General features: G+C 44.4%; 2 protein-coding genes across 7 annotated transcripts in view; both read right to left on the bottom strand.

The window, feature by feature from the left end:
* Positions 1 to 27,797, bottom strand: part of LOC111953997 (thyroid receptor-interacting protein 6-like) — a 56,387-nt gene that overhangs the window by 19,453 nt on the left and 9,137 nt on the right. For 4 of the 6 annotated variants that reach the window (XM_070435795.1, XM_023973489.3, XM_023973498.3 and 1 more), the window contains 2 exons: positions 13,668 to 13,819; positions 13,297 to 13,410 (listed from right to left, as the gene is read on the bottom strand). The exons of 1 other annotated variant lie outside the window; for it this stretch is intronic. In XM_070435795.1, the coding sequence (XP_070291896.1) occupies positions 13,297 to 13,410; positions 13,668 to 13,819 (266 nt within the window). Of the gene's footprint in view, positions 1 to 13,296; positions 13,411 to 13,667; positions 13,820 to 14,128; positions 14,529 to 27,797 lie in introns of those variants that run through there. One more of the 6 variants, XM_023973505.3, reaches the window with a different exon arrangement.
* On the bottom strand, positions 17,753 to 21,167 carry LOC111955488 (thyroid receptor-interacting protein 6-like). The gene is given in 4 exon segments (XM_070435814.1): positions 17,753 to 19,692; positions 19,839 to 19,959; positions 20,635 to 20,813; positions 21,001 to 21,167. Coding segments are annotated over 4 exon segments (546 nt in total). The 5' UTR covers positions 21,115 to 21,167; the 3' UTR covers positions 17,753 to 19,560.

Below are 27,797 nucleotides of genomic sequence, written 5' to 3'. Positions count from 1 at the left end.
ATGCTGGACCTCAAATCAAATAAACTTATTTTAAAGTTCTACTAAGTACGTCGCTTTTCCATAGGTCTAGTACAGCGGTCTATCAAAAGACATACACATGGTGTAGTTTGCTGGGAAAAAAGGATGGTTTATTGTCTTTGATCATACTACAAACGGKATTAGAGGGGGGGAAACAGCTAATCATTCACACACCTACTTCAAACTCGAGTCAAATTGTACGAACCACCTGCTCAGTCTATTCCTCTCATAGACAAATCTGATTATTCTGCAGTACTTATCAATAGGATGCTGTGGAACGTAAAGCATTTAGACAGTGAAAACTGATGACCATTAATCTCAATATCACAGATTAACATCGACTTAGTGACAATAGCAGTACAAGATGAGTTGAAATAAATAAGTGAAAAATGTAACTCATAGGACTTAAAACAGACCTTCATATAATTGTGCTCATTGACCGATACTATGAYAAGAATCACATACCTAAACAAAACATGATTCTGGACATATTTTAAGGGTCTTGTAGTTAGAGAAGCTTCAAACCCATTAAACCATACTAGCAGTTGTTATATTACAAGACAAAATGAGGACAGCAAGACAAACTAAATGGCCAAACAACATTTGGGAATAACTCCAACGTCAGAGTTACTTAAACATTGCCAACAAATCTAACTCCTAAGGCTAAGCTTAAACAAAAACCCATAAGAGGATGTTCTCAGCCCATGTGGCAAGCATGGAGATCCCAGATTCTCAGTGATTTAAGGGCAAACAKTTCATTGCACCTTATTCATCTTCATTGTAACGTATCAAATCAACCTACATGTTAAAAAGCAAAAACATCTGAAAACCACATTAACATTTTAAAAGAGGGGGTTTGGACTGGTATACAAGTAACATTATCTAAAAAGCAGTACACAAATTGCTGTCCAGTGGAATAAAATATTAATGTTATGTTCTGACAAACGGTGCAAGATGTCATTATGACAGCCTACATATTGTATTAACATCCAATGATAAAGCATCGACTTTAGTGATCTCCTTCTCTAACCAATTTCTTTACGTCTACTTTCTAAAAACTCTCCAAACACATTCACTCCACAACCAAAACCACCTGCAATATAAACTCAGTCAGAAATACCTTGCATATGTGCACTTTGCTTATGAGGCAGTTCAGCACGGTTATTGACTTTAGTGGTATACAAAATATATATGTTCCATTATCTGGACTAGTCAGTTACCCCACAGCCAGGAAGACATTGTATTCCTCATTATCCTCCTCTTCCTTAATATCACCTAATTTTCCTACTTATATATTGACGATGTGGAGGATCATATCAATCATTATTTTCCATAGAGCTCCTTCCATGTCCCACCTGTGTCTGACATGATAGTGTGTGTGTGTGTGTGAGAGAGAGAGTGCAGCATAGTGTGTGTGAGACAGTGTGCAATAAGAAGGATAGTGTGTGTGAGTGTGCAACAAGAAGGATAGTGTGTGAGTTGAGCAGTCAAGGGTTTGGGAGGGGGTGGGTGCAGATCAGGGGCTCTATCCAGTACTGGTATGGGACTGAGYGGTAGGGAATAGGGTGTAGTGGGAAGGGAGTAGGAATAGAGAATGTGATAGTATGATGCTGAGGATAAGGCATAGGGGTCAAACTTGTCAATCCATGTTTCAATACCCTGTAATCCTGTACCAATAAACCTGGTCAAGTGAAATTAAATAATGACTTCATATTGAAGACTGTCAATTTCAGGTTCAATAGTAGGCCTACTACTACAGKGTCCTCAGCTTTMGGCATCTGAAGAATAAAGAAAGGCTATAAAAGGATGAAAGTGAAGGGGGATGAAGTTGCCCTTAGACAGTGATCAATTCAGGTTAACATTTCCCCCTTGTGGTTAAGGTTATGAATCAGAGGAGTAGGACTGATTCCAGATCTATTACTTAGGGCAACTTTTACCCCAGAGCAGGTGAAAGTAATGGAAGGGTTGAGGGGTCATAGGTTAAAGGTAAGAGGTGACTTCCTATAGTTGGTTAGCAGTCAGTGGAGATATTGGCAGAGAGGTCCTGGATGCGCCGGGCGCTGCAGCCCCTACACAGGATGTGACCATCGAAGGGGTAACAGCCTCGCCCCTCACCCAACAGGAGCAGACCACACTCCTGGGGGGGGACAGAGAAAACACACGGTCAATCCAGGAACACTGGATTAGGTTCAACGAGGGGGCTGTGTACATTTGATGTGATAGCCTGCCAACTGTAAACATCATTCAACTTGAGTGACCTGTTTAACTAACACACACACACACACAGAGAGAGTGACCACTCACCTCACACACATAGCAATTGACGTGGAAGCTGCGGTCCAGTGCCACTACACGGACTGCAGCATCCTGGCCCGGCTCAGGCATGATGGCCTGGCCACACACTGAGCAGCAAGGGCCAAACGTCCTGTGTGGAACAGGAAGCAGAACGCACCAGCGTCAACACTAACAAAGCTCAGAGGGTGGAAAACTAACAACAATCAGATATAATAATCTGTCCTATAGACTCATTTCAGAACTTGTAAACTCAAATGTAATTCAAAGTTTAATTGATCAAAAGTCTCCCATTGATCAATTAATCTCTAAATTACACTTTGCGAGTTTAAGTTTTAGACATGGGTCTATTGGACAGATAATTATATCTGATTGTTGTGCTAGTGTTCCAGTTGATTGCATGCCTAAAGTATAGTCAGTGGTCTCCCAAGTAGCGCAGAGGTCTAAGGCACAGCTTGAGGTGTCACTATAGACCCGGGTTCGAGACCCGTGAGGCGGCACACAATTGGCCCAGCGTCTTCCGGGTTTTTTTATTTAACCTGGTAGGCCAGTTGAGGACATGTTCTCATTTACAACTGCGACCTGAACAAGATAAAGGAAAGGAGTWAGGAAAATACCCCATGTGTAACTCTGTTGGTAACAAACGTACAGTCAATAACGCAATAGAAAAATCTGTATACAGTGTGCGCAAATTAAGGAGGTAAGCTAATAAATAGCCAATAATGGCGAAGTCATTACAATTTAGCAATTTACACTGGAGTGATTGATGCGCAGATGAGGATGTGCAAGTAGAGCAGAAAAACAAAAACAAATGTGGGGATGAGGTAGGTAGTTGGATGGGCTATTTACAGATGGGCTGTGTAAAGCTGCAGCGATCGCTAAGCGGCTCTGACAGCTGACGCTTGAAGTTAGTGAGGGAGATATGAGTCTCCAGCTTCAGTGATTTTTGACAATTCATTCCAGTCATTGGCAGCAGAGAACTGGACGGAAAGGCAMCCAAAGGAAGTGTTGGCTTTGGYGATGACCAGTGCAATAATCCTGCTGGAGCGCATGCTACGGGTGAGTTGGTATGGTGACCAGTGAACTGAGATAAGGTGGGGCTTTACCTAGCAAAGACTTATAGATGACTTGGAGCCAGTCGATTTGGAGACAAATATGAAGCGAGGGCCAYCCAACGAGAGCATACTGGTCGCAGTGGTGGCTAGTKTATGGGGCTTTGGTGACAAAACGGACGGCACTGTGATAGACTGCATCTAATGTGCTTAGTAGGTTGTTGGAGGCTATTTTGTAAATGACGTCGCCGAAGTCAAGGATCGGTAGGATAGTCAGTTTTACGAGAGAATGTTTGGCAGCATGAGTGAAGGAGGCTCTGTTGCGAAATAGGAAGTAGATTCTAGATTTAATTTTGGATTGGAGATGATTAATACGAGTCTGGAAGGAGAGTTCAGTCTAGCCAGACACCTAGGTATTTATAGTTGTCCACAGTCTAAGTCAGAACCGTCCAGAGTATTGATGCTAGTCGGGCGAGTAGCTATCGGTTTAAGAGCATGCATTTAGTTTTACTAGCATTAAAGAGCAGTTGGAGGCCATGGAAGGAGAGTTGTATGGCATTGAAGCTCGTCTGGAGGTTAGTTAAGTGTCCAAAGAAGGGCCAGATGTATACAGAATGGTGTCGTCTGCGTAGAGGTGGATCAGAGACTCACCAGCAGCAAGAGTGACATCATTGATGTATACAGATGAGAGCCCGCAAGAGAATTGAACCCTGTGGCACCCCCATAGAGACTGCCAGAGGTCCGGAAAARAAACCCTCCGATTTGACACACTGAACTCTGAGAAGTAGTTGGTGAACCAGGCGAYGCAGTCATTAGAGAAACCAAGGCTGTTGAGTCTGCCGATAAGAATGCTGTGATTGACAGAGTCGAAAGCCTTGGCCAGGTCGATGAAGACAGCTGCACAGTACTGTCTTATCGWTGGCGGTTATGATATTGTTTAGGACCTTGAGCGTGGCTGAGGTGCACCCGTGACCAGCTCYGATACCGGATTGCATAGCAGAGAATGTCCGGTGGGATTCGAAATGGTCGGTGATCTGTTTGTTCACTTGGCTTCCGAAGACTAGGAAGGCAGGGCAGGATGATATAGGTCTGTAGCAGTTTGGGCCTAGAGTGTCTCCCCCTTTGAAGAGGGGGGATGACCGTGGCAACTTTCCAATCTTTAGGCATCTCAGACGATACGAAAGAGACATTGAACAGACTAATAGGGGTTGCAACAATGGCGGAGGATAATTTTAGGAAGAGAGGGTCCAGATTGTCTAGCACAGCTGATTTGTAGGGGTCCAGATTTTGCAGCTCTTTCAGAACATCCGCTATCTGGATTTGGGTAAAGGAGAAATGGTGGGGGCTTTGGCGGGTTGCTGTAGAGGGTGCCGGGCAGTTGACCGGGGTAGGCGTAGCCAGGTGGAAAGCATGGCGAGCCGTAGAGATATGCTTATTGAAATGATCGATTATCGTGGATTTATTGGTGGTGACAGTGTTTCCTAGCCTCAGTGCAGTGGGCAGCTGGGAGGTGCTCTTATTCTCCATAGACTGGTGTCCCAACATTTTGGTGAATTAGTGCTACAGGATGGATTTCTGTTTGAAAATCAAGCCTTTGCTTTCCTATCTGACTGTATATATTGGTTCCTGACTTCTCTGAAAAGTAGCATATCGCGGGYACTATTCGATGCTAGTGCAGTACGCCACAGGATGTTTTTGTGRTGGTCAAGGGRAGTCAAGTCTGGAGTGAACCAAGGGCTTTATCTGTTCTTAGTTTTTTTTTAATTGAAAGGGGCATGCTTATTTAAGATGGTGAGGAAAGCACTTCTAAAGAACAGCCAGGCATCCTCTACTGATGGGATGAGGTCAAAATCCTTCCAGGATACCCGGGCRAGGTCGATTAGAAAGGCCTGATCACAGAAGTGTTTTAGGGAGCGTTTGACAGTGATGAGGGGTGGTCATTTGACCGCGGACCCATAACAGTGAGGCAGTGATCGCTGAGATCCTGGTTGAAAACAGCAGAGCTGTATTTAGAGGCCAAGTTGGTCATGATGATATCTATGAGGGTGCCCATGTTTACGTATTTGGGGTTGTCTGGTAGGTTCCTTGATAATTTGTGTGAGATTGAGGGCATCTAGCTTAGATTGTAGGACAGACGGGGTGTWAACTTCTCTAGGGTAGGGGGCAGCATTTTCACGTTTGGATGAAAAGCATACCCAAATTCAACTGCCAGCTACTSATCCCCAGGAGATAAGATATGCATATTATTAGTAGATTTGGATAGCAAACAATGACGTTTCTAAAACTGTTTGAATCATGTCTGAGTATAACAGAACTTATTTAGCAGGCGAAACCGAGGACAAACCATTCAGAATTTTTTTGTTTTGTTGAGGTCACTGTCTTTTCAATTAGTTTAATGCAGTTTCATTGGGAAACCAGATTTCTAAGCGAATTGCTTGCAGTTCCTACGGCTTCCACTGGATGTCAACAGTCCTGAGAAATAGGTTAATGTTATTCCTTTGTGTAATGAAGAAATACGGCCATCTTGAAGTCGAGTCACTCAAGGTGTCCTGGACATGCACTTCAATCAAACAGAAGGCATGCTACATTTCGTTTTAATCCTGTATTGAACACAGATCCCGTCTTCAATTTTATCGATTATTAATGTTAAAGAATACCTAAAGTTGTATTACAAAAGTAGTTCGACATTTTTTYGCAAAGTTTGCAGGTAACCTTTGAGATATTTTGTTGTCACGTTTGAGKAAGTTGGAACCTGTGTTTTTCTGGATCAAACGCGCCAAATAACTGGACATTTTGGATATACACTGCTCAAAAAAATAAAGGGAACACTTAAACAACACAATGTAACTCCAAGTCAATCACACTTCTGTGAAATCAAACTGTCCACTTAGGAAGCAACACTGATTGACAATAAATTTCACATGCTGTTGTGCAAATGGAATAGACAACAGGTGGAAATTATAGGCAATTAGCAAGACACCCCCAATAAAGGAGTGGTTCTGCAGGTGGTGAGACCACTTCTCAGTTCCTATGCTTCCTGGCTGATGTTTTGGTCACTTTTGAATGCTGGCGGTGCTTTCACTCTAGTGGTAGCATGAGACGGAGTCTACAACCCACACAAGTGGCTCAGGTAGTGCAGCTCATCCAGGATGGCACATCAATGCGAGCTGTGGCAAGAAGGTTTGCTGTGTCTGTCAACGTAGTATCCAGAGCATGGAGGCGCTACCAGGAGACAGGCCAGGACATCGGAGACGTGGAGGAGGCCGTAGGAGGGCAACAACCCAGCAGCAGGACCGCTACCTCCACCTTTGTGCAAGGAGGAGCACTGCCAGAGCCCTGCAAAATGACCTCCAGCAGGCCACAAATGTGCATGTGTCTGCCCCAACGGTCAGAACAGACTCCATGAGGGTGGTATGAGGGCCCGACGTCCACAGGTGGGGTTGTGCTTACAGCCCAACACGTGCAGGACGTTTGGCATTTGCCAAGAACACCAAGATTGGTCGCTGGCACTGCGACTGGTGCCCTGTGTCTTCACAGATGAAAGCAGGTTCACACTGAGCACGTGACAGAGTCTGGAGACGCCGTGGAGAACGTTCTGCTGCCTGCAACATCCTCCAGCATGAACAGTTTGGCGGTGGGTCAGTCATGGTGTGGGGTGGCATTTCTATGGGGGGGGGGCCGCACAGCCCTCCATGTGCTCGCCAGAGGTAGCCTGACTGCCATTAGGTACTGAGATGAGATCCTCAGACCCTTGTGAGACCATATGCTGGTGCGGTTGGCCCTGGGTTCCTCCTAATGAAGACAATGCTAGACCTCATGTGGCTGGAGTGTGTCAGCAGTTCCTGCAAGAGGAAGGCATTGATGCTATGGACTGGCCCGCCCGTTCCCAGACCTGAATCCAATTGAGCACATCTGGGACATCATGTCGCGCTCCATCCACCAATGCCACGTTGCACCACAGACTGTCCAGGATTTGGCAGTTGCTTTAGTCCAGGTCTGGGAGGAAATCCCTCAGGAGACCATCCGCCACCTCATCAGGAGCATGCCCAGGCGTTGTAGGGAGGTCATACAGGCACGTGGAGGCACACACACTACTGAGCCTCATTTTGACTTGTTTTAAGGACATTACATCAAAGTTGGATCAGCCTGTAGTGTGGTTTTCCACTTTAATTTTGAGTGTGACTCCATGGGTTGATAAATTTGATTCCCATTGATAATTTGTGTGATTTTGTTGTCAGCACATTCAACTATGTAAAGAAAAAAGTATTTAATACGAATATTTCAGATCTAGGATGTGTTATTTTAGTGTTCCCTTTATTTTTTTGAGCAGTGTTATATCGACGTAATTAATCGAACAAAAGGACCATTTGTGATGTTTATGGGACATATCGGAGTGCCACCAGAAGCTCGTCAACGGTAAGGCATGAATTATATTTTTACTTCTGCGTTTTGTGACGCGCCTGCAGGTTGAAATATGCTTCTTTGTTTACTATTGTGCTATACTCAGATAATAGCATCGTATGCTTTCGCCGAAAAGCCTATCAATTCTGACATGTTGGCTGGATTCACAACCAGTGTAGCTTTAATTTGGTACTTTCATGCGTGATTTAATGAAAGTTTGATTTTATAGTAATTAATTTAAATATGGCGCTCTGCAATTTCTCAGGCTTTTTGCCAAGTGAGACAGTAGCGTCTTGCCTAAACTCAGATTTTTGAATTTAAATATGAACTTTACACAATACATGTATTTTTTGTTCGGTAACATGAAGTCCTATGATTGTCATCTGATGAAGATCAAAAGTTACTGATTAATTTAATCTCCATTTGCTTTTTTGTTACTGCTCTCTTTAGCTGGAAAAATGGCTGTCTTTCTGTGACTTGGCTCACACCTAACATAATCGTTTGTTGTGCTTTCGTCGTAAAACCTTTTTGAAAATCGGACACTTGGGCTGGATTTACAACAAGTGTAGCTTTAAATGGTGTAAAATACTTGTAGTTTTGAGGAATTTAAATTATGGGATTTTCTGTTTTGAATTTGGCGCCCTGCAGTTTCACTGGCTGTTGACGAGGTGGGACGCTACCGTCCCACATACCCTAGAGAAGTTAAGCATATCCCAATTTAGGTCACCTACAGTACGAACTCTGACGATAGATGGGGGGGGGGGGCAATCATTCCACAGCTTGGAGCTAAGGGGTGGGGGGCGGGGTCTATAACAAGTGGCAACAGTGTGGGACTTATTCTGGGAGATGTGGATCTTCAAAAGTAGAAGCTGCTTGGGCATAGACCTGGATAGAATAGAGATGCAGAGTTCTGTCAAAGTAGATTGCAATTCCGCCCCCTTTAGCAGTTCTATCTTGACGGAAAATGTTATAATTGGGGATGGAATTTTCAGAAGTTTGTGGCCTTCCTAAGCCAGGATTCAGACAAGGCTAGGACATCAGGGTTGGAGGAGTGTGCTAAAAAAGCAGTGAATTAAGCAAACTTAGGGAGGAGGCTTCTGATGAAAAACATTAATACACCCGAATTACCCCATCGCTTTTATGGTTACAGAAGTCAACAAATGAGAGCGCCTGGGGACACAGGGCCTGGGTTAACCTCTACATCACCAGAGGAACAGAGGAGTAAGATTTGGGTACGGCMAAAGGCTATAAGAACTGGTCGTCTAGTGCTTTGGGAACAGAGAATTAAAAGGAGCAGATTTCTGGGCGTGGTAGGATAGAGTCAGGGCATAGTGTACAGGCAAGGGTATGGTAGGGTGCGAGTACAGTGGAGGTAAACCTAGGCATTGAGTGAAGATGAGGTTGCAGGCGCCAGTGAAGCTAAGTGCGGTCTCCGCTTGTGTGGGTGGTGGGACAAAAGGGCTATCTGACGCATGTTGAGCGGGAATAGGGMCTCCGCAGTAAAGGGCTAGGCATCCCTCTAGCGGGACAACTTRCGGTGAAACTGGASGGCGTGCAATTCAAATAAATAATCAGAATTACGGATATTAAACATTTAGGTACATACAAGTGTCTTATATCGGTTGAAAGCTGAAATTCTTGGTAATCTAACTGCACTGTCCGATATACAGGAGCTGAAATTTACAAGCGAAAGCATGCCATGCGATTGCTTGAGGACAGGCGCCCCACCAATATTTTTACACCTGCAAGTTCATAAATTCACAAAGTGATTAAATATTCACTTTTTTGAAAATCTTCTCTAATTTGTCATCCAAAGGTCCCAGATATAACATGTAGTGTTGTTTTGTTAGATAAAATCCTTCTTTATATCCCAAAAAGTCAGTTAGCTGGCGCCATCGATTTGAGTAATCCACTCCAACGCAGAGAAACGAATCTGAAAATCTACCCCTAAACTTGTTTCAACAAGTCAAAATAAATGTATTTACGCCTCAGGTACCTTAAAATGTAATCAAACATATATTCTTACGGAAAGTACTATGTCCAAAACGATTTTAGCAGGTGCGTCTTGTCTTCATGGCGCGTGCCCAAACACACATTTCCAAGGACTGTCCCTGTAGTACAACTGATATTTCTTATTCATTTTTGGAAGTTACAAATCGGAATCCTTGAACAGACTGCTGACACCCTGTGAAAGCCATAGCAATTGCATCCTGGGAGCTAGAATTGAGTATGCCCTTACACTTGACATTGTAAGATCATGGCCTCAAAAAAACAAATTCCAGAAGGTTCTTTTTGAATTTTCTCCTACCATATGTGTTATATTTTCCACATTATTTAAACATTTCTACAAACTTCAAAGTGTTTCCTTTCCAATGGTACCAATTATATGCATTTCCTGGCTTCAGGGTCTGAGCAACAGGCAGTTTAATTTGGGCATGTCATTCAGGCAGAAATGGAGCATAGCCCTAAGATGATAAAACAATGAGCTGCCCTAAACAGTATACAAGGCACTATTGACATTAGAAGAGACAAAGCAATCACAGGTGTTGATTAGGAGAGCAAAGACAACGGGTAAGAAAAGGGTAAATGGATGAAGGGGCAAAGAGGTCAGTTAGCTACACAGGGCCTGAGTTCGAGGCTGGTAAACAAAAGATAGACCGTCCGTTTAAATGAACAGTCCAGCAGGCATCAGCTGTGTAGCCGAGTGATCATAGGGTCCAATGAGCAGCAATAGATGAAACAGGGAGCCGTTCGGTAGTCGTTACTACGCTAGGCGAGCGGGAGACAAGGGTATAGAGGAAGCTAGCGGGCCGGGGCTAGCAGATGGGTCTTCAACATCCACGACGAGAGGCACATCGCCGAATTACTTCAGTAGACCAGCCGTGATGGATCGGCGGGCTCCGTGTCGACAAAGGGTCCAGGCCAATTGGCAAGAGTATTGTAGTTGTGTACTTCGTTTGCTAGCCGGGAGATGGGCCTAGCTCGTGCAACTTCTGGACAAGTGCGTTAGCCACAATAACCAATCGGTATTAGCTAGCTAGCTGTGATGATCCGGGTGTAATGGTCCAGAGCTTGCAGTAGGAATCCGATGATGTAGTGAGGGTAAAAAATAAGTCTGATATGCTCAGGGCTGATATCGCGCTGTGCAGACTGGCATTATGTTCCGCGCTACCGGGCTGAAGCGGCTGGTGTCTGAGCTAAAAAAGGTAAAGACGCTAGCAGTAGCTAACAATGACTAAAAAGCTAGTAGCTAATTAGCTGGCTAGCTTCTGATGGAGGTTCCGTTATAAGGCCTAAAAAAAATCTGTATGGGAGCTGCAGCGATGGGACAAGACTAACTACCAATTGGATATCATGAAATAAATAAGAGTCAAGTCAGTATCTATCACCGAGTAAGTGTGTTAAATCGTTGTTGCTGACCTGTGGAAGTTGTCTGGCAGTAAATCTGTAGGTGCGTCCACGGTGAAGGCACGCCAGCCAGGCAGCAGCCACAGACCACGCAGTTGAAGCAGCTCGGTGGTAGGACCTGCCCATGAAACACAGGATTTGGTCCCGGAAGGTCTTGGAGCACTTGCGCAGCGCTCTAGGGTAATCTGAGGGGGAGGGAGAGGGCAGCACAGGTTCAGACAGAATAGTGGTGTGTGTGTGAGAGAGAATCTAATCGATGGAGATAAACGGTGAAAAAGAGCGAAAGAGATCAACTGAGGAATTGAGAGAATGCTAAAAAGAAATGTAGAAACAAAGAGGGAGAAGAGACTTCTCAATACAGAAAAAGGACAGTCAGTGACAGCCACTCACAATGTAACAGCCTCGCAGTAGCTCTGCTTGTCCAGGGCATAGAACAGTTGCCACCTGAGATGGGCGTGGCAGGTGACGCAATGAGACACTTCACGTGAACACCTGCTCCATGGCGATACAGCTGTTACCGTCGGCAAGGACTTGTACCGCAACGCGCACAGCGATCTGGTAGTATAGAGGAAAGGGGAGATGAGACATGGGAGGGACTTATTGTGGCATTGAAATAACTGTGTCTGTCGCCAAGGCGAAATTCACGTGTTGACAGGACTGTTATTTACAAAGGACACCATTTTATTAGAAAGAAAAGACGGACGTATCCAAACGTATTCTTCTGTAGGGGGATGATTCATGTCATACACCAACTTCTTAGTGCGCTGATCCAACTCCTCCTCTGGTCTCAAAGCTGCTGACCCCTGCTGGACAAATGCACATTTTCCAGAATAATCAGCATAGAGATTTTACTTTCCCATTTACATCAGTGAAACCAAGAGACAGAAGATACAAGTACTCAAAAAGGACCATAGTTTATCTTAAAGAGGCACCACAAACAGTTGACGTTTGAACTCCAGACACTCACCTTACTGGGCTGACAGGCGGAGCTTGGTGCCGAGCGTGACCCTGATTTTTTTGTGTCTGGGCCTCTATTGGACGTGGGGCACTGGGTGACTCTCCCTCCAGACCCTGCGGCACTCCCCTTGTAACCCCTCTCAGAGTGCAGCTCCAGGGCTTGGGAAGCGGGGTTGGAAGGGTACCAGCCATGGGGGACAGTCTGATTCTGGGGCGAGGGCTGCAAAGCGTGCTGGTGGTGCGGGGGAGGGGTGTAACCCTGCCTACCCGTCTGGGAGTAGGTTACAGGCTGGGCTGTTTTGTCCTGAACGCTAAACCTCGGGCCAGTAGCGGTGGAGGCTGTAGTGTAGGAGGAAGGGACAGGCTGGGGGTAGGGTTTTGAGACCTGGGCYTCAGCGTAGTCTGGCTGGGTGATGTACAGGGGACCTCTGGGGAATGGGGGTGTAGGACGGTACTGGGGTTGGGGGTGAGGGGGGAGACCCCTGAACAACCTGCCCTGAGAGGGTGCTCCTGGCTGGGCTGAGCGRTTGTAGCGGTCCCCTGTGATGTGTTTGTTGTAAGGCACGTTCTCATACAGCTGCGAAAGGAAAGGGACCATTAATATATGTTTTCTTAATGCATTCCTCACAGTCCCATGTAGTCAGTCAGGTAGCCTACCTGTGTGCTTTTTTGTGATTTGCTGTCCAGATCYGCCAGCATGCAGGTGAGCAAGGCAATCTCTTCATCGATGACGGAATGGTATAAAATCGGCTTCTCAGGAGGTCCCCGGTGCTGAATTGTTTTTAGCAAGATCACATAAAGATGGGTGACTTTATATAATGTCACAACAGGAAGATATGGATAGGTAGAAAATGTAYAAATCTGAAAATGTGTTTGTCACAATACATTTGAATATTGGATATTATGAGCGATTTCTGGCTTCATAACAAAATTACATTACTACAAATCTTTGCCTAGAAACTACAATAAACACTATGGTGAAATGGACCAATAGACAGTGGGAAATCCAGGCTACAGAAGCAATTACAACCTACCATCAGCTGGTAGCGGTCCATGTAACACTTTCAGACAGATATGAAAACAATAAACAAAGTCATAGGTTTCTGTATCAAGATTCAGAAGAATCCTTTATTCCTCACAGTCCCATGTAGTCAGTCAGGTAGCCTACCTGTGTGCTGTTTTGTAGATGGCTGTCCAGATCGGCCAGCATGCAGGTGAGTGAGTCAATCTCTGCATCACTGTTGGAGTGGTGTCCAATCAGCTTCTCAGGAGGTCCCCGGTGCTTTAAAAAAATGTAACAGGATCACATAATAAAGATGCGTGCCTTTATAAAATGTCACAACAGAAAAGGATGGATAGGTAGAGCAAATGTAGAAATGTGTCCCAATACATTTTAATATTGGACATTATGAGCAATATCTGGCTTCATAACAATATTACATTACTACAAKTCTTTGCCTAGAAACTACAATAAACACTATGGTGAAATGGACCAATYATCAGTGGGAATTCCAGGATACAGAAGCAATTACAACCTACCATCAGCGGTCCATGTGATGGTAGGTTGTAGCGGTCCATGTGAGGGTTCAAGGATTGGTCTTCTTTGAGCCCTTGGGGAGGTGGTTGGTAGTAGTGGTCATTAGATTTAGGGTGAAACCCTGGGTCCTCTTGGTGGTGCTGAATGGGCCCAGCTGTAGAACACATTCAAAACAGTGCACTTTACATTTACAAACAAGACTTAATAACCACAGGGTACACACTTAACATTAACCACATGACAAACATTTATTTGCATCAAGACGTTTATTTACGTCAAGAACTAATCACCAAAGGTGTAGGTGTACTCAGTAGTGTGTCAGGTCCAACGCGCTACTCCAAGGCTTGAGTTACAGATTAACGAAGTTCAGATTTTTACAATAGTTCATTACAAGTTCTCGTAATAGCAAGGTTTCACACAAGACAAGCCTAATGTAATGTAAGGCCCGCCACCATGTTCTTACCTGTGGTACCGGTAGCCATGTACCTAGTGGCCATTCCTCCTCCTCCTCCTCCTCTCCTGTTCTGGTCATGGACCACATACTTGGGCCGGGTGTCCAAGGAGACCTTCTTTGGCGGCTGTCTGTAGACAGCTGGTCCAGAGTCGGACATCTGGGGAACAGGTCTCTCTGGGCTACCCAGAGTCTTCGGCGGCGGCCAGGTAGGACCAGACATGTCAGGGTTGTGAAAAAAAAGGTTATCAAGATTAAACTTATACTTTAAAACTATAACAAAACTTTAAAACTATTTTWAAAATGTTGGTATTAATAAGGTTCTTGTTAAAAAAAAWATATATTAAAACAGCTGCACTGTCCTATTTTGGCGAGAAGATTTGTCACTGCCACCCCAACATACATCATTTTTTMGTTCTTTTTCTCTAGCAATACACAGCTGATACAAATAATCAAAGCTTGATGAGTTGGTTATTTGAATCAGCTGTGTAGTGCTAGGGCAAAAGCCAAAACATGCACCCGGGMGCGGGGCATGACCGAGTTTGGGAAACCCTGGTCTAATTGACTCACGAACCGAAGAAACATATCTAAGTTTAAGTTCCTTAATTTTAATGAACCAGAAAATCTAGTTATTTCTGGTTGTTTATCAAGGTTAGCTGGCTAACTCATTGATCCAGCTATGTAGTATACCACTCTGTTCCACAGAGTGCGCCAACACACACTCTCAAAAAACAAAACACACGCACAAATCCCACATACGGAGACCTATGGCTTGTCCCACAAGGACAAAGGATGCATGTTAGAACCAGGTATAAACAAGGCTAATGTGTATAGCGTTTGTATTCATTCCATTCTTGAAAGATATTCTGTAATATATATWTWTWTTTTTTCACCTTTATTTAACCAGGTAGGCCAGTTGAGAACAAGTTCTCATTTACAATTGCGAACTGGCCAAGATAAAGCAAAGCATTAAGACAAAAACAACCCAGAGTTTCACATGGGATAAACAAACATACAGTCAATAACACAATAGAAAAATCTGTATACGGTGTGTGCAAATGAAGTAAGGAGGTAAGGCAATAAATAGGCCAAAAGTGGCGAAGTAATTACAATTTAGCAATTTACACTGGATATATGTGTAGATGAGGATGTGCAAGTAGAAATATTGGGGTGGAAAGAGCAGAAAAACAAAAACGGGGATGAGGTAGGTAGTTGGCTGGATGGGCTATTTCCTCAAAAGTTATACAATTTCAAGAGGACTGGTCAGATTAAATGACCATAACTTCTACTTGTATGTTAAATGATTTGATGAAGCTTCTAATGTTTTGGTCCTTGAATAACTGATAGAATTAGGGGTCCCATGAAAAACATGTTATGGATTCTAGCAACAAAGAAGTTCAACTATCCACGGTAATTGCCATGGTACCAGTCAGGTAGTTGTTTCTGTAGTTTTATTTTACATTCTATTGTTTTCTACTCGATCCCTACAGGACCTCTCCCTCATCCTCCTGCTGACCTGATGACCACAGCCGCGGGGGAGAATGAGGTACTACCGGACCTGGAGGAGGCACTCGGGGTGAGGTCAGAGGTGGTGCGCCAGTTACCCCTCACCCAACGGGAACGCAAGGCAGGATGCCGGAACTTCTATTGGAAGACCTGCACATCATGTTAGGATACCTCCTCACCATCACCAAGCAGCCCCTCTTCTTCCTGTTGGATCATTTAAAGACCTTTTTCTTACAGTGTCACACAGGTACTGTAAATGACAGCTACTTAATTTGTTGCGTTAAGGTCTAGATTGTTGGTGAATGCTTGACGTCAAATCAAATAAACTTAATGTTCTGCTTGTTCTGCTTTTCAAATCAAACTATTTTTTTTTGTCACGTGCCAAATACAAGTTTAGACCTTGAAGTGAAATGCTTACTTACAAGCCCTTAACCAACAATGCTTTATTAAGAAAAAATGTTAAATAAAAAATAAAATGAACAAATAGCTCAACAGCAGCAGTAAAATAACAAGCAAGGCTGTGTACAGGTAGTACCGGTACAGTTAGTGCGGGGGCACTGGCTAAGATAATTTGTACATGTAGGTAGAGTTAAAGTGACTATGCATAGATTATAAACAGAGTAGCAGCGTAAAAGAGGAGTCTGGGTAGCCCTTTGATTAGCTGTTTAGAAGCCTTTTGGACCTCGACTTGGCACTCCGGTACCGCTCACCGTGCGGCAGCAGAGAGAACAGTCTATGACTAGGGTGGCTGGAATCTTTGACAATTTTTTGGCATTCCTCTGACACCGCCTGGTATAGAGGTCCTGGATGGCAGGAATTTTGGCCCCAGTGATATCCTGGGTCGTACGCACTACCCTCTGTAGTGCCTTACGGTCGGAGGCCGAGCAGTTGTCATACCAGGCAGTGATGCAACCGGTCAGGATGTTATCGATGGTGCAGCTGTAGAACATTTTGAGGATCTGAGGACCCATGCCAAATCTCAAGTCTCTTGAGAGGGATTAGGCTTTGCCCTCTTCACGACTGTGTTGTTTGGACCATGACAGTTCGTTGGTGATGTGGACACCAAGGAACTTGAAGCTCTCAACCTGTTCCACTAAAGCCCGTCGATGAGAATGGAGGCGTGCTCGGTCCTCCTTTTTCTATAGTCCACAATCATCTTCTTTGTCTTGATCACATTGAGGGAGAGGTTGTTGTCCTTGCACCACACGGTCAGGTCTCTGACCTCCTCCCTATAGGCGGTCTCATCGTTGTCGGTGAACAGGCCTACCACTGTCATTGGCAAACTTGGTTTTGGAGATGTGCCTGGCCATGRAGTCATGAGTGAACATGGAGTACAGGATGGGACTGAGCACGCACACCCCCAGTGTTGAGGATCAGCGTGGCGGATGTAGTATTCCCTACCCTTACCACCCGGAAGCGGCCCGTCAGGAAGTTCAGGATCCAGTTGCAGAGGGAGGTGTTTAGTCCCAGGGTCCCCATCTTGGTGTTGAGCTTTGAGGGCACTATGGTGTTGAACGCTGAGCTGTAGTCAATGAACAGCATTCTCACATAAGTGTTCCTTTTGTTCTGGTGGGAAAGGGCAGCTTTGAGTGCAATAAGGATTGCATCATCTGTGGATCTGTTGGTGTGGTATGCAAATTAGGAGTGGGTCTAGGGTGTCTGGGATAATGGTGTTGATGTGAGCCATGACCAGCCTTTCACGGCTACAGATGTGAGTTCTGTCAGTAGTCAATTAGGCAGGTTACCTTAGTGTTCTTGGGAARWMGGTATATGGTCTGCTTGAAACATGTTGGTATTACACACTCAGACAAAGACAGTTTGAAAATATCAGTGAGGACACTTCCCAGTTGGTCAGCGCATGCTCGGAGCACACATCCTGGTAAGCCGTCTMYCCKTGCAGCCTTGTGAATGTTGACCTGTTTAAAGGTTTTACTCACATCAGCTACAGCGAACGTGATCAAAATTGTCCTGAACAGCTGGTGCTCTCATGCATGTTTCAGTGTTACTCGCCTCGAWGCAATCATAGAAGTAATTTAGCTCATCTGGTAGGTTTGACAGGTTGCCCTGTGTAATAATACTAAATAGGTACAGCAGTCTATCAAAAGACATACACATGGTGTAGTTTGCTGGCAAAAAAATGATGTTTTATTTTATAATCACATACTACAATTGGCATTAAGGAAGCAAATTGCTTATCATTCACACAAGTCACCCTCAAAATCAAATTGTGCAAACCTCTGTCTATTCCTCGGCATGGACAAATACAATTATGCTGCAGTACCTTTCAATAGGATGCTGTGGAACATACAATTACACAGTGAAAACATATTMATGAACCTTAACCTCAATATCACAGATTAACAGACTTAGTGACAATAGCAAGCAGTACAACAGGAGCTGAAATTAATAAGTGGAAAATTCAACTCACAGGGCTCAAAACAGGGACCTTCACATCATTGTGCTCATTGAGTAGGGGTGTTAACCCCGGTGTCCTGGCTAAATTCCCAATCTGGCCCTTAACCATCACGGTCACCTAATAATCCCCAGTTTACAATTGGCTCATTCATCCCCCTCCTCTCCCCTGTAACTATTCCCCAGGTCGTTGCTGCAAATGAGAATGTGTTCTCAGTCAACTTACCTGGTAAAATAACGGTGAAATAAATAAAATAAAAAATTGACCTATACTCCGAGAAGAATCAAATTCTGAAACAAAACATGATTCTGGACAAAGTAAACTAACAAAAATCATACTCCTAAGGCTAAGCTTAAACCAAAACCCATAATGAATACAAGAGGACATTCTCAGCCCACGTGGCCAGCATGGAGAACCCGGTTTCTCAGTAATACAAAAGCAAGCATACTTCATTGTGCCTTATTCATCTTCATTGTAAAGCATCAAATCAACCCAAATGTTAAAAAAGAGAAAATACCTAATTAGCACATTCACATTTTAAGAGGGGGTTTGGACTGGCATACAAGTAACATATTCTCTAAAACGCAGTACCAATTATCATTATGCAAATCACTGTCCTGTGGAATAAAATATTGATGTTCTGTTCTGACATGTGGTGCAAGATATTATAAGACAGCCTAAATACTGTATTAACATCCAATAAGATAAAAGCATTGACTTTACTGAACTRGTTCTCTACCCAATCTTTCTTTCCGTCTACTTTCTAAAAACTATTCACTGCACAACATTGACTACACCTACTTGGTCTCCATATATTTTCGATTATCTGGACTGGTCAGTTACCTCACAGCCAGGAAGACTTTGTATTCCTCATCATTATCCTCTTCAATATCACCTCATTTTCCTTCTCATCATCCTCCACATTGTCTATATATCAATCATTATTTTCCATAGAGCTCCTTCCATGTCCCACCTTTGTTGGGCAGGATAGTGTGTGAAACATTGTGCAACACGCAGGATAGTGTGTGTGTGAGACAAGCAGTGGTGCAGCCCCTGCTGCCTGCAGGTCAGGGGCTCTATACAGTACTGGTATGGGACTGAGGGGAAGTAGGTGGAGTGAAAAGGTTAGTGGAAAGGGAATAGGGGTAGAGGATAGTGTAAAGCAGAAGATAAGGAATACGGGTTGAACTTATGTCCATCCACGTTTCAATACCCTGTACCAATATACCTTGTCAAGTGATATTAAATGATAAGTAAAATTAAATAATGTCTTCATATTGAAGACTGTCAGATTGAGGTTCAATAGTAGGCCTACTACTAATTCCTCAGCTTTGGGCATCTGAAGAATAAAGAACGGCTATGAGGATAAAGTTGACCTTCAAGACTGATCTCAAGTCAGGTCTTGAGGGGGTAGAACTGATCCCAGATCTGTTCGTTAGGGCAACTTTTACCCCAGAGCAGGTTAAAGTAATYAAAGCGTTGACGGGTCATCGGTTAAAGGTAAGAGGTGATTTCCCCTAGTTGGTTAGCAGTCAGTGGAGATTTTGGCAGAGGGGTTCTGGATGTGCTGGGCARTGCAGCCCTTACAGAGGATGTGACCATTCAGGGGGTAACAGCCTCGCTCCTCATCCTCAGAGGARAGGAGCAMACCACACTCCTGGAGGAGACAGAAATCACACAGGGTCAATCCAGGAACACTGGATTAGGTTCAACTGAGGGGGCTGTGAACATTTAACATGGCCTGCCAAACTGTAAATATCATTCAACTTGAGTGACCGTTTTACTAACACAGTGACCACTCACCTCACACACATAGCAGTTGACGTGGAAGTTGCGGCCCAGCGCCACTATACTGACAGTCTCCTCCTGGCCCGGCTCMGGCATGATGGCCTGGCCACACACTGAGCAGCGAGGGGCAAACTTCCTGTGTGGGACAGAAAGCAGGAAGTACCAGCGTCAATGCTAACATTAGAGCTCAGAGGGTGGAAAAATAACAATCAGATATAATAATCTGTCCAATAGACCCATGTCTAAAACTTAAACTCGTAAAGTGTAATTCAGAGATTGATCAATTAAACTTTGAATTACACTTTGAGGTTAAGTTTTAGACATGAGTTGATTGCATCCCTAAAGTACAGTCAGTGGCCTCCCGAGTAACGCAGCAGTCTAAGGCACTGCTTTAGACGTCACTACAGCCCCGGGTTCYAGATCCATGAGGCGGTGCACAATTGGCCCAGCGTCATCCGGGTTAGGGGAGGGTTWGTCTGGCCGGGATGTCCTTATCCCATCGCGCTCTAGCGACTTCTGTGGCAGACCCGGAGCATACACGCCAACACCCTCGCCAGTTCTACAGTGTCTCCTCTGACKCATTGGTGCGGCTTGCTTCAGGGTCACATGAGCAGTGAGTCAAGAAGCAGTGCGGCTTGGCGGGTTGCGATTGAGGACCCACGGCTCTCGACAGTCGCCTCTCGCGAGTCCGTACGGGAGTTGCAGCGATGGGACAAAACTACCAATTGGATATCATGAAATATGGTTTAAAAAAAATGATATAAGTAGTCAGTATCTAGCGCCGAGTAAGTGTCCTATCCATGTTGCTGACCTGTGGAAGTCGTCTGGGCAGTAAATCTGGTAGGTGGCGTCCACYGTGAAGGGCACGCCGTCRAGGCAGCAGCCACACACCACGCAGTTGAAGCAGCGCGGGTGGTAGGCATTGCCCATGGACCGCAGGATACGGTCCAGGATGGGCTTGGAGCACATGGAGCAGCGCTCTAGGACACTCTGATGGGGGAGGGAGAGGGGCAGCACAGGTTCAGACAGAATAGTGTGTGAGTGAGAGAATCCAATAGATACAGAGAAAGAAAGCAACTGATGAATATAGAGAAACCTGCTTAAAAGAAATGTAGAACAAAAGAGGGAGAAGAGACTTCTCAATACAGAAAGAGGKCAGTCAGTGACAGCCACTCACAATGTAACAGCTCTTGCAGTAGCTCTGCTTGTCCAGGMCYTAGTACTGTTGCCCCCGGAAAGGGACATGGCAGGTGACGCAAGTGAAACACTCCACGTGGAACACCTGCTCCATGGCGATACCACCGCTAACGTCGCCAACGACGTTGCCACCGCAACGTGCACAGCGACCTGGTAGTATGGATGGAAAGGGGAGAAGAGATGAGACAAATAGGAGGGACATATTGTTGAAATGAAATTAACGGTGTCACCCAAGGGGAAATTAAGATGTGTTGACTGGACTGTTATTTACAAAGGACACCATTTTATTGGAAAGAAAGCGGAACGTACCAAAGTAATTCCTTCTGTAGGGGGATGATTCATGTCATACACCAACTTCCTTAGTGCGCTGATCCCAACTCTCCTCTGGTTCTCAAGCCTGCTACCCTGCTGACAAATGCCACATTTTCCAAATAAATCAGCCAAGAGATTTACTTTCCAATTTACATCAGGAAACCCAAAGAGACAGAAGATACAAGTTACTCAAAGGACCATCAAGTTTCATCTTAAATGAGGCCACCAAAACAGTTGACGTTTGAACTCCACAGACACTCACCCTTACTGGCTGACAGGCGGAGCTTGGTGCCGAGCGTGACCCTGATTTTTTTGTGTCTGGGCCTCTTATTGGACGTGGGGCACTGGGTGATCTCCTCCAGACCCCTTGCGGCACTCCCCTTGTAACCCTCTCGAGTGCAGCTCCAGGGCTTTGGGAAGCGGGGTTGGAAGGGTTAAACACCATGGGGGACAGTCTGATTCTGGGGCGAGGGCTGCCAAAGCGTGCTGGTGTGGGGGGGAGGGGTGTAACCCTGCCTACCCGTCTGGGGTAGGTCTACAGGCTGGGCTGTTTGTCCTGACGCCTAAACTCGGGCCAGTGCGGTGGATGGGCTGTTAGTGTAGGAGGAAGGGACATGGCTGGGGTAGGGTTTTGAGACCCACTGGGGTCAGCGTAGTCTGGCTGGGGGTGATGTACAGGGGACCTCTGGGGAACTGGGGGTGTAGGACGGTACTGGGGTTGGGGGTGAGGGGGGAGACCCCTGACAACTGCCCCTGAGGGGTGCTCCTGGCTGGCTGAGCGTTTGTAGCGGTCCCCTGTGATGTGATTTGTTTGTAAGGCACGTTTCCTCATACAGCGCGAAGAAAGGAAAGGACCATTAATATATGTTTTCTTAATGCATTCCACAGTCCCATGTAGTCGTCAGGTAGCCTACCTGTGGTGGTTTTTTGTGATTTGCTGTCAGATTCAGCCAGCATGCAGGGAGGGCAGAGGCAATCTCTTCATCATGACCGGAATGGTAATAAAATCGGCTTCTCAGGAGGTCCGGTGCTGAATTGTTTTTAGCAGATCCATAAAGATGGTGACTTTATATAATGTCAAGCAACAGGATGATATGGATAGGTAGAAAATGTAGAAATTGAAAAATGTGTTTGTCACAATACATTTGAATATCTGGATATTATGAGCGATTTCTGGCTTATAACAAAAATTACATTATACAAATCTTTGCCTAGAAACTACAATAAAACACTAGGTGAAATGGAACCAATAGACAGTGGGAAATCCCAGGCTACAGAAGCAATTTAACAACGCTACCATCAGCTGTAGCGGTCCATGTAACATTTCAGACAGATATGAAAAACATAAACAAGTCATAGGTTTTCTGTATCAAGATTCAGAAGAACAATCCTCTATTCCTCACAGTCCCATGTAGTAGTAGGTAGCCGACCTACCTGTGTCTTTTGCGTGGATAGGCTTTCCCAATCCGCCAGCTATCACGCACGTGAGCTGAGTCAATCTCTGCATCGAACTGTGAGCTACTGCAATCGAGCTTCTCAGGAGGTGCACTGCTTTAAAAAAAATTGTAACAGGAATCTAATAAAGTGTCCTTATAAAATGTTTCACAAAAGTGTTAGGTAACATACGTGTCCCCAACATTTTTAATATTGGATAATATATGAGCAATATCGGCCTTCATAACAATATACATATACATTTGCTAGAAACATACACTAAACACTATGTGAAAACTGGACCAATAATCCAGTGGAATTTCTGGGGGGAAGGAAGAAGGGGTACAAAGCAATTACAACCTAGCATCAACGTCATGTGATGTATTAGCCGGTCCATAGTGAGGGTCAAGATTTGTCTCTTTGAGCCCTTGGGAGTGGTTGGTAGTAGTGGTCATTAGATTAGGGATGAAACCCTGGGTCCTCTTGCGTGGTGCTGAATGGGCCCCAGTGTTAAAACAACATTTCAAAACAGGTGCACTTACATTTAAACAAACAAGACTTAATAACCACAGTGGGTACACACTTAACATTAACCACATACAAACATTTATTTAGCATCAAGACGTTTTATTTACGTCAAGAACTAATCACCAAAGTGTAGGTGTACTCTAGTAGGCTGTGTCAGTCCAACGCTGCTACTCCAAGGCTTGAGTTTACACGACTTAAATTCTAGATGTTCTACAATAGTTCACTACAAGTTCTTATAGCAAGGTTCCACAAGAACAAGCCAAGTGTAATAGAAGGCCCCCTCACCAATGTTTCTTACCTGTGGTACCGCGGAAGCCAGTACCTAGTGGCCATTTCCTCCTCCCCTCTGTCTCTGTTCTGTCATGACCACATACTTGACCGGGTGTCACAAGAGACCTCTTTGGCCGGCGTCCTGTAGACGCTGAGTCCAGAGTCGACATCTGGCGCGAACAGGCTCTCTGGGCTACCCGAGATCTTCGGCGGCGTGCCAGTAGGGACCAAACCATGTCCCAGGTTGTGAAAAAAAGGTTATCAAGATTCATGTATACTTAAAACTATAACAAAACTTTAAAACTATTTAAAAAAATGTTGGTTATTGAATAAGGTTCTTGTTAAAAAAAACTATATTAAAACAGCTGCAGCTGTCCTAATTTTGGCGAGAAGATTTTGTCACTGCCACCCCAACACTACATCATTTTTTGTTCTTTTTCTCTAGCAATACACACTGATACAAAATATGCAAAGCTTGATGAGTTGGTTTTGAACAGCTGTGTAGTGCTAGGGCAAAAGCCAAAAACATGCACCGGGGCGGGGATGACGAGTTTGGGAAACCCTGGTTCTAATTGACTCACGAACCGAAGAAAACATATCTAAGTTGTTAAGGTTCCTTAATTTTATGAACCAGAAAAAATCTTTAGTTATTTCTGGTTGTTTATCAAGGTTAGCTGGCTAACTCATTGATCCAGCTATTGTAAGTATTACCACTCTGTTCCACAGTAGTGCGCCAACAACAACTCTCAAAAAAACAAAACACGCACAAATCCCACAATACGGAGACCTATGGCTTGTCCCCACAAGGACAAGGATGCATGTTAGACCCAGGTATCAAACAAGGCTAATGTGTTAATAGCGTTTTGTATTCATCCATTCTTGAAAGAATATTGCTGTAATATATATTTTTTTTTTTCACTTTATTTAACAGGTAGGCCCAGTTTGAGAACAAGTTCTCATTTACAATTGGCGAACTGGGCCAAGATAAAGCAAAGCATTAAGACAAAACACCCAGAGTTTCACATGGGATAAAACAACATACAGTCCATAACAACAATAGAAATCTGTAAATCGGTGGTGGTGCAAAGAAAGTAAGGAGGTAAGGCAATAAATAGGCCAAAAGTGGCGAAGTAATTACAATTTAGCAATTTAACAACTGGATATATGTGTAGATGAGGATGTGCAGTAGAAATAATTGGGGTGAAAGAGCAAAAACAAAAGGGGAATTGAGGTAGGTAGTTGGCTGGATGGGCTATTTTTCCTCAAAAGTTATACAATTTCAAGAAGGACTGGTCAGATTAAATTGGACCATAACTTCTACTGTATGTTAAATGATTTGATGAAGCTTCTAAATGTTTTGGTTCCTTGAATAACTGAATAGAATTAGGGGTCCCATGAAAAACATGTTTAATGGATTCTAGCACAAAGAAGTTCAACTATCCACGGTAATTGCCATGGTACCAGTCAGGTAGTTTTTGTTTCTGTAGTTTTATTTTACATTCTATTTGTTTTCTATCTCTATTCGATCCCTACAGACCTCTCCCTCATCCTCCTGCTGACTGATGACCAAGCCGCGGGGGAGGAATGAAAGGTACTACGGACCTGGAGGACGGCATCGGGTGGAGGTAGAGGTGGGTAGCCGCCAGTTACCCCTCACCAACGGGAACGCAAGGCAGGATGCGAACTTCTATTGGAAGACCTGCACATCATGTTAGGATACCTCCTCAACCAATCACCAAGCAGCCCTCTTCTTCCCTGTTGGATCATTTAAAAGACTTCTTTCTTACAGTTGTCCACACAGGTACTGGAAATGACGCTCTTAATTTGTTGGCGTCAGGTCTTAGATTGTTGGTGAATGCTTGAACGTCAAATCAAATAAAACTAATGTTCTGCTTGTTCTGCTTTTCCAAAAATCAAACTATTTTTTTTTTGTCACGTGCCAAATACAAGTTTTAGATCTTGAAGTGAAATGCTTACTTACAAGCCTTTAACCAACAATGCTTTATAAGAACAAAAATGTTAAATAAAAAATAAAATGAACAAATAGCTCAACAGCAGCAGAAAATAACAAGCAATGGCTGTGTACAGGTAGTACCAGGTACAGTTAGTGCGGGGCACTGGCTAGATTTTGTACATGTTAGGTAGAGTTTAAAGTGCTATGCCATAGATTAATAAACCAGAGTAGCAGCGTAAAAGAGGAGTCTGGGTAGCCTTTGATTAGCTGTTTAGAATCCTTTTGGACCTCGACTTGCCCCGCTCACCGTGCGGTAGCAAGAGAGAACAGTCCGAATGACAGGAGAATCTTTTGACAATTTTTGGCATTCCCTGACAACCGCCTTGGTATAGAGGTCCTGGATGGCAGGAATTTTGGCCCAGTGATATCCTGGGTCGTATCGCACTACCCTCTGTAGTGCTTACGGTCGGAGGCCGAGCAGTTGTCATACCAGGCAGTGGATGCAACCGGTCAGGATGTTATCGATGGTGCAGTCTGTAGAACATTTTTTGAGGATCTGAGGACCATGCCAAATCTCAAGTCTCTTGAGAGGGATTAGGCCTTGGCCCTCTTCACGACTGTGTTTTTGACCATGAAGTTCGTTGGTGATTGTGGAACCAAGGAACTTGAAGCTCTCAACCTGTTCCACTGAAAGCCCGTCGATGAGAAATGGAAGGCGTGCTCGTCCCTCCTTTTTTCCTACTAAGTCCACAAATCATCTTCTTTGTCTTGATCACATTGAGGGAGAGGTTGTTGTCTTGCACAAACGGTCAGGTTCTGACCTCCTCCTATAGGCGGTCTCATCGTTTGTCGGGTGAACAGGCCCTACCACTGTCATTGGCAAACTTGGTTTTTGGAGATGTGCCTGGCCATGCCGTCATGAGTGAACATGGAGTACAGGATGGGGAACTGAAGCACGCACACCCCAGTGTTGAGGATCAGCGTGGCGGATGTAGCGTATTCCCTACCCTTACCACGCGGAAGCGGCCGTCAGGAAGTTTCAGGATCAGTTGGCAGAGGGAGGTGTTTAGTCCCAGGGTCCCATCTTGGTGTTTTGAGCTTTGAGGGCACGTATGGTGTTGAACGCTGAGCTGGTATCAATGAACAGCATTCTCACATAAGTGTTCCTTTTTGTTCTGGTGGGAAAAGGGAGCTTGAGTGCAATAAGGATTGCTCATCTTTGTGGATCTGTTGTGTGGTATGCAAATTAGGAGTGGGTCAGGGTGTCTGGGATAATGGTGTTGATGTGAGCCATGACAGCTTTCACGGCTACAGATGTGAGTTCTGTCAGTAAGTCAATTAGGCAGGTTACCTTTAGTGGTTCTTTGGGAAAGGTATATGGTCTGCTTGAACATGTTTGGTATTAACACTCAGAACAAAGAAGTTGAAAATATCAGAGGGAACTATCCCAGTTGGTCAGCGCATGCCTCGGAGGCAAAATCCTGGTAGATGCACCGTATTTGTCCATGAGCCTTTAGTTGAATGTTGAGCTCTGTATTATAGGTTTTACTCACAATCAGCTACAGACGTGATCAAAATTGTCCTGAGAAGTGGTGCTCTATGCACTGTTTAGTGTTAACTCGCCTCGATGCCCAATGAATAGAAGGAATTTAGTTCTCATCTGGCTAGGTTTTGATTAGGTTTGCCCTGTGTAATAATATAATATAGGTAAGCAGTTATCAAAAGACATACACATGGTGTAGTTTGTTGGCAAACAAAGGTGTTTTATGTATTTCACATACTAATCACTTATTGGCATAAGGAGCAATTTTTTATCATTCACACAGTCACCCTACTCAAAATCAATTGTGCATATACCCTGCTCTGGTCTATTCCTCGCATGGACATACAATTATGCTGCAGTACCTTTCAATAGATGGCTGTGGAACATACAATTACACAGTTGAAAACTATTTATGAACCTTAACCCATAATCACGATTTAACAGACTTAGTACAATAGCAAGCAGTACAACAGGAGCTGAAATTTAATAAGTGGAAAATTCAACTCACAGGGCTCAAAACAGGGACCTGTACATATGTGCTCATTGAGTTAGGGTGTTAACCCCGGTGTCCTGGCTAATTCCAATTGGCCCTTAACCATCACGGTAACTAATAATCCCAGTTTACAAACTTGGCTCATTCATCCATTCCTCTCCCCTGTAATATTCCAGGTCGTTTGCTGCAATGAAAATGGTGTTCTCAGTCACTTACCTGGTAAAAATAACGGTGAAATAAATA

This window comes from Salvelinus sp. IW2-2015, linkage group LG3 (genome assembly GCF_002910315.2).
Source record: "Salvelinus sp. IW2-2015 linkage group LG3, ASM291031v2, whole genome shotgun sequence".
NCBI lineage: Eukaryota > Metazoa > Chordata > Actinopteri > Salmoniformes > Salmonidae > Salvelinus > Salvelinus sp. IW2-2015.
This window is presented reverse-complemented; position numbering and strand designations above follow the sequence as displayed.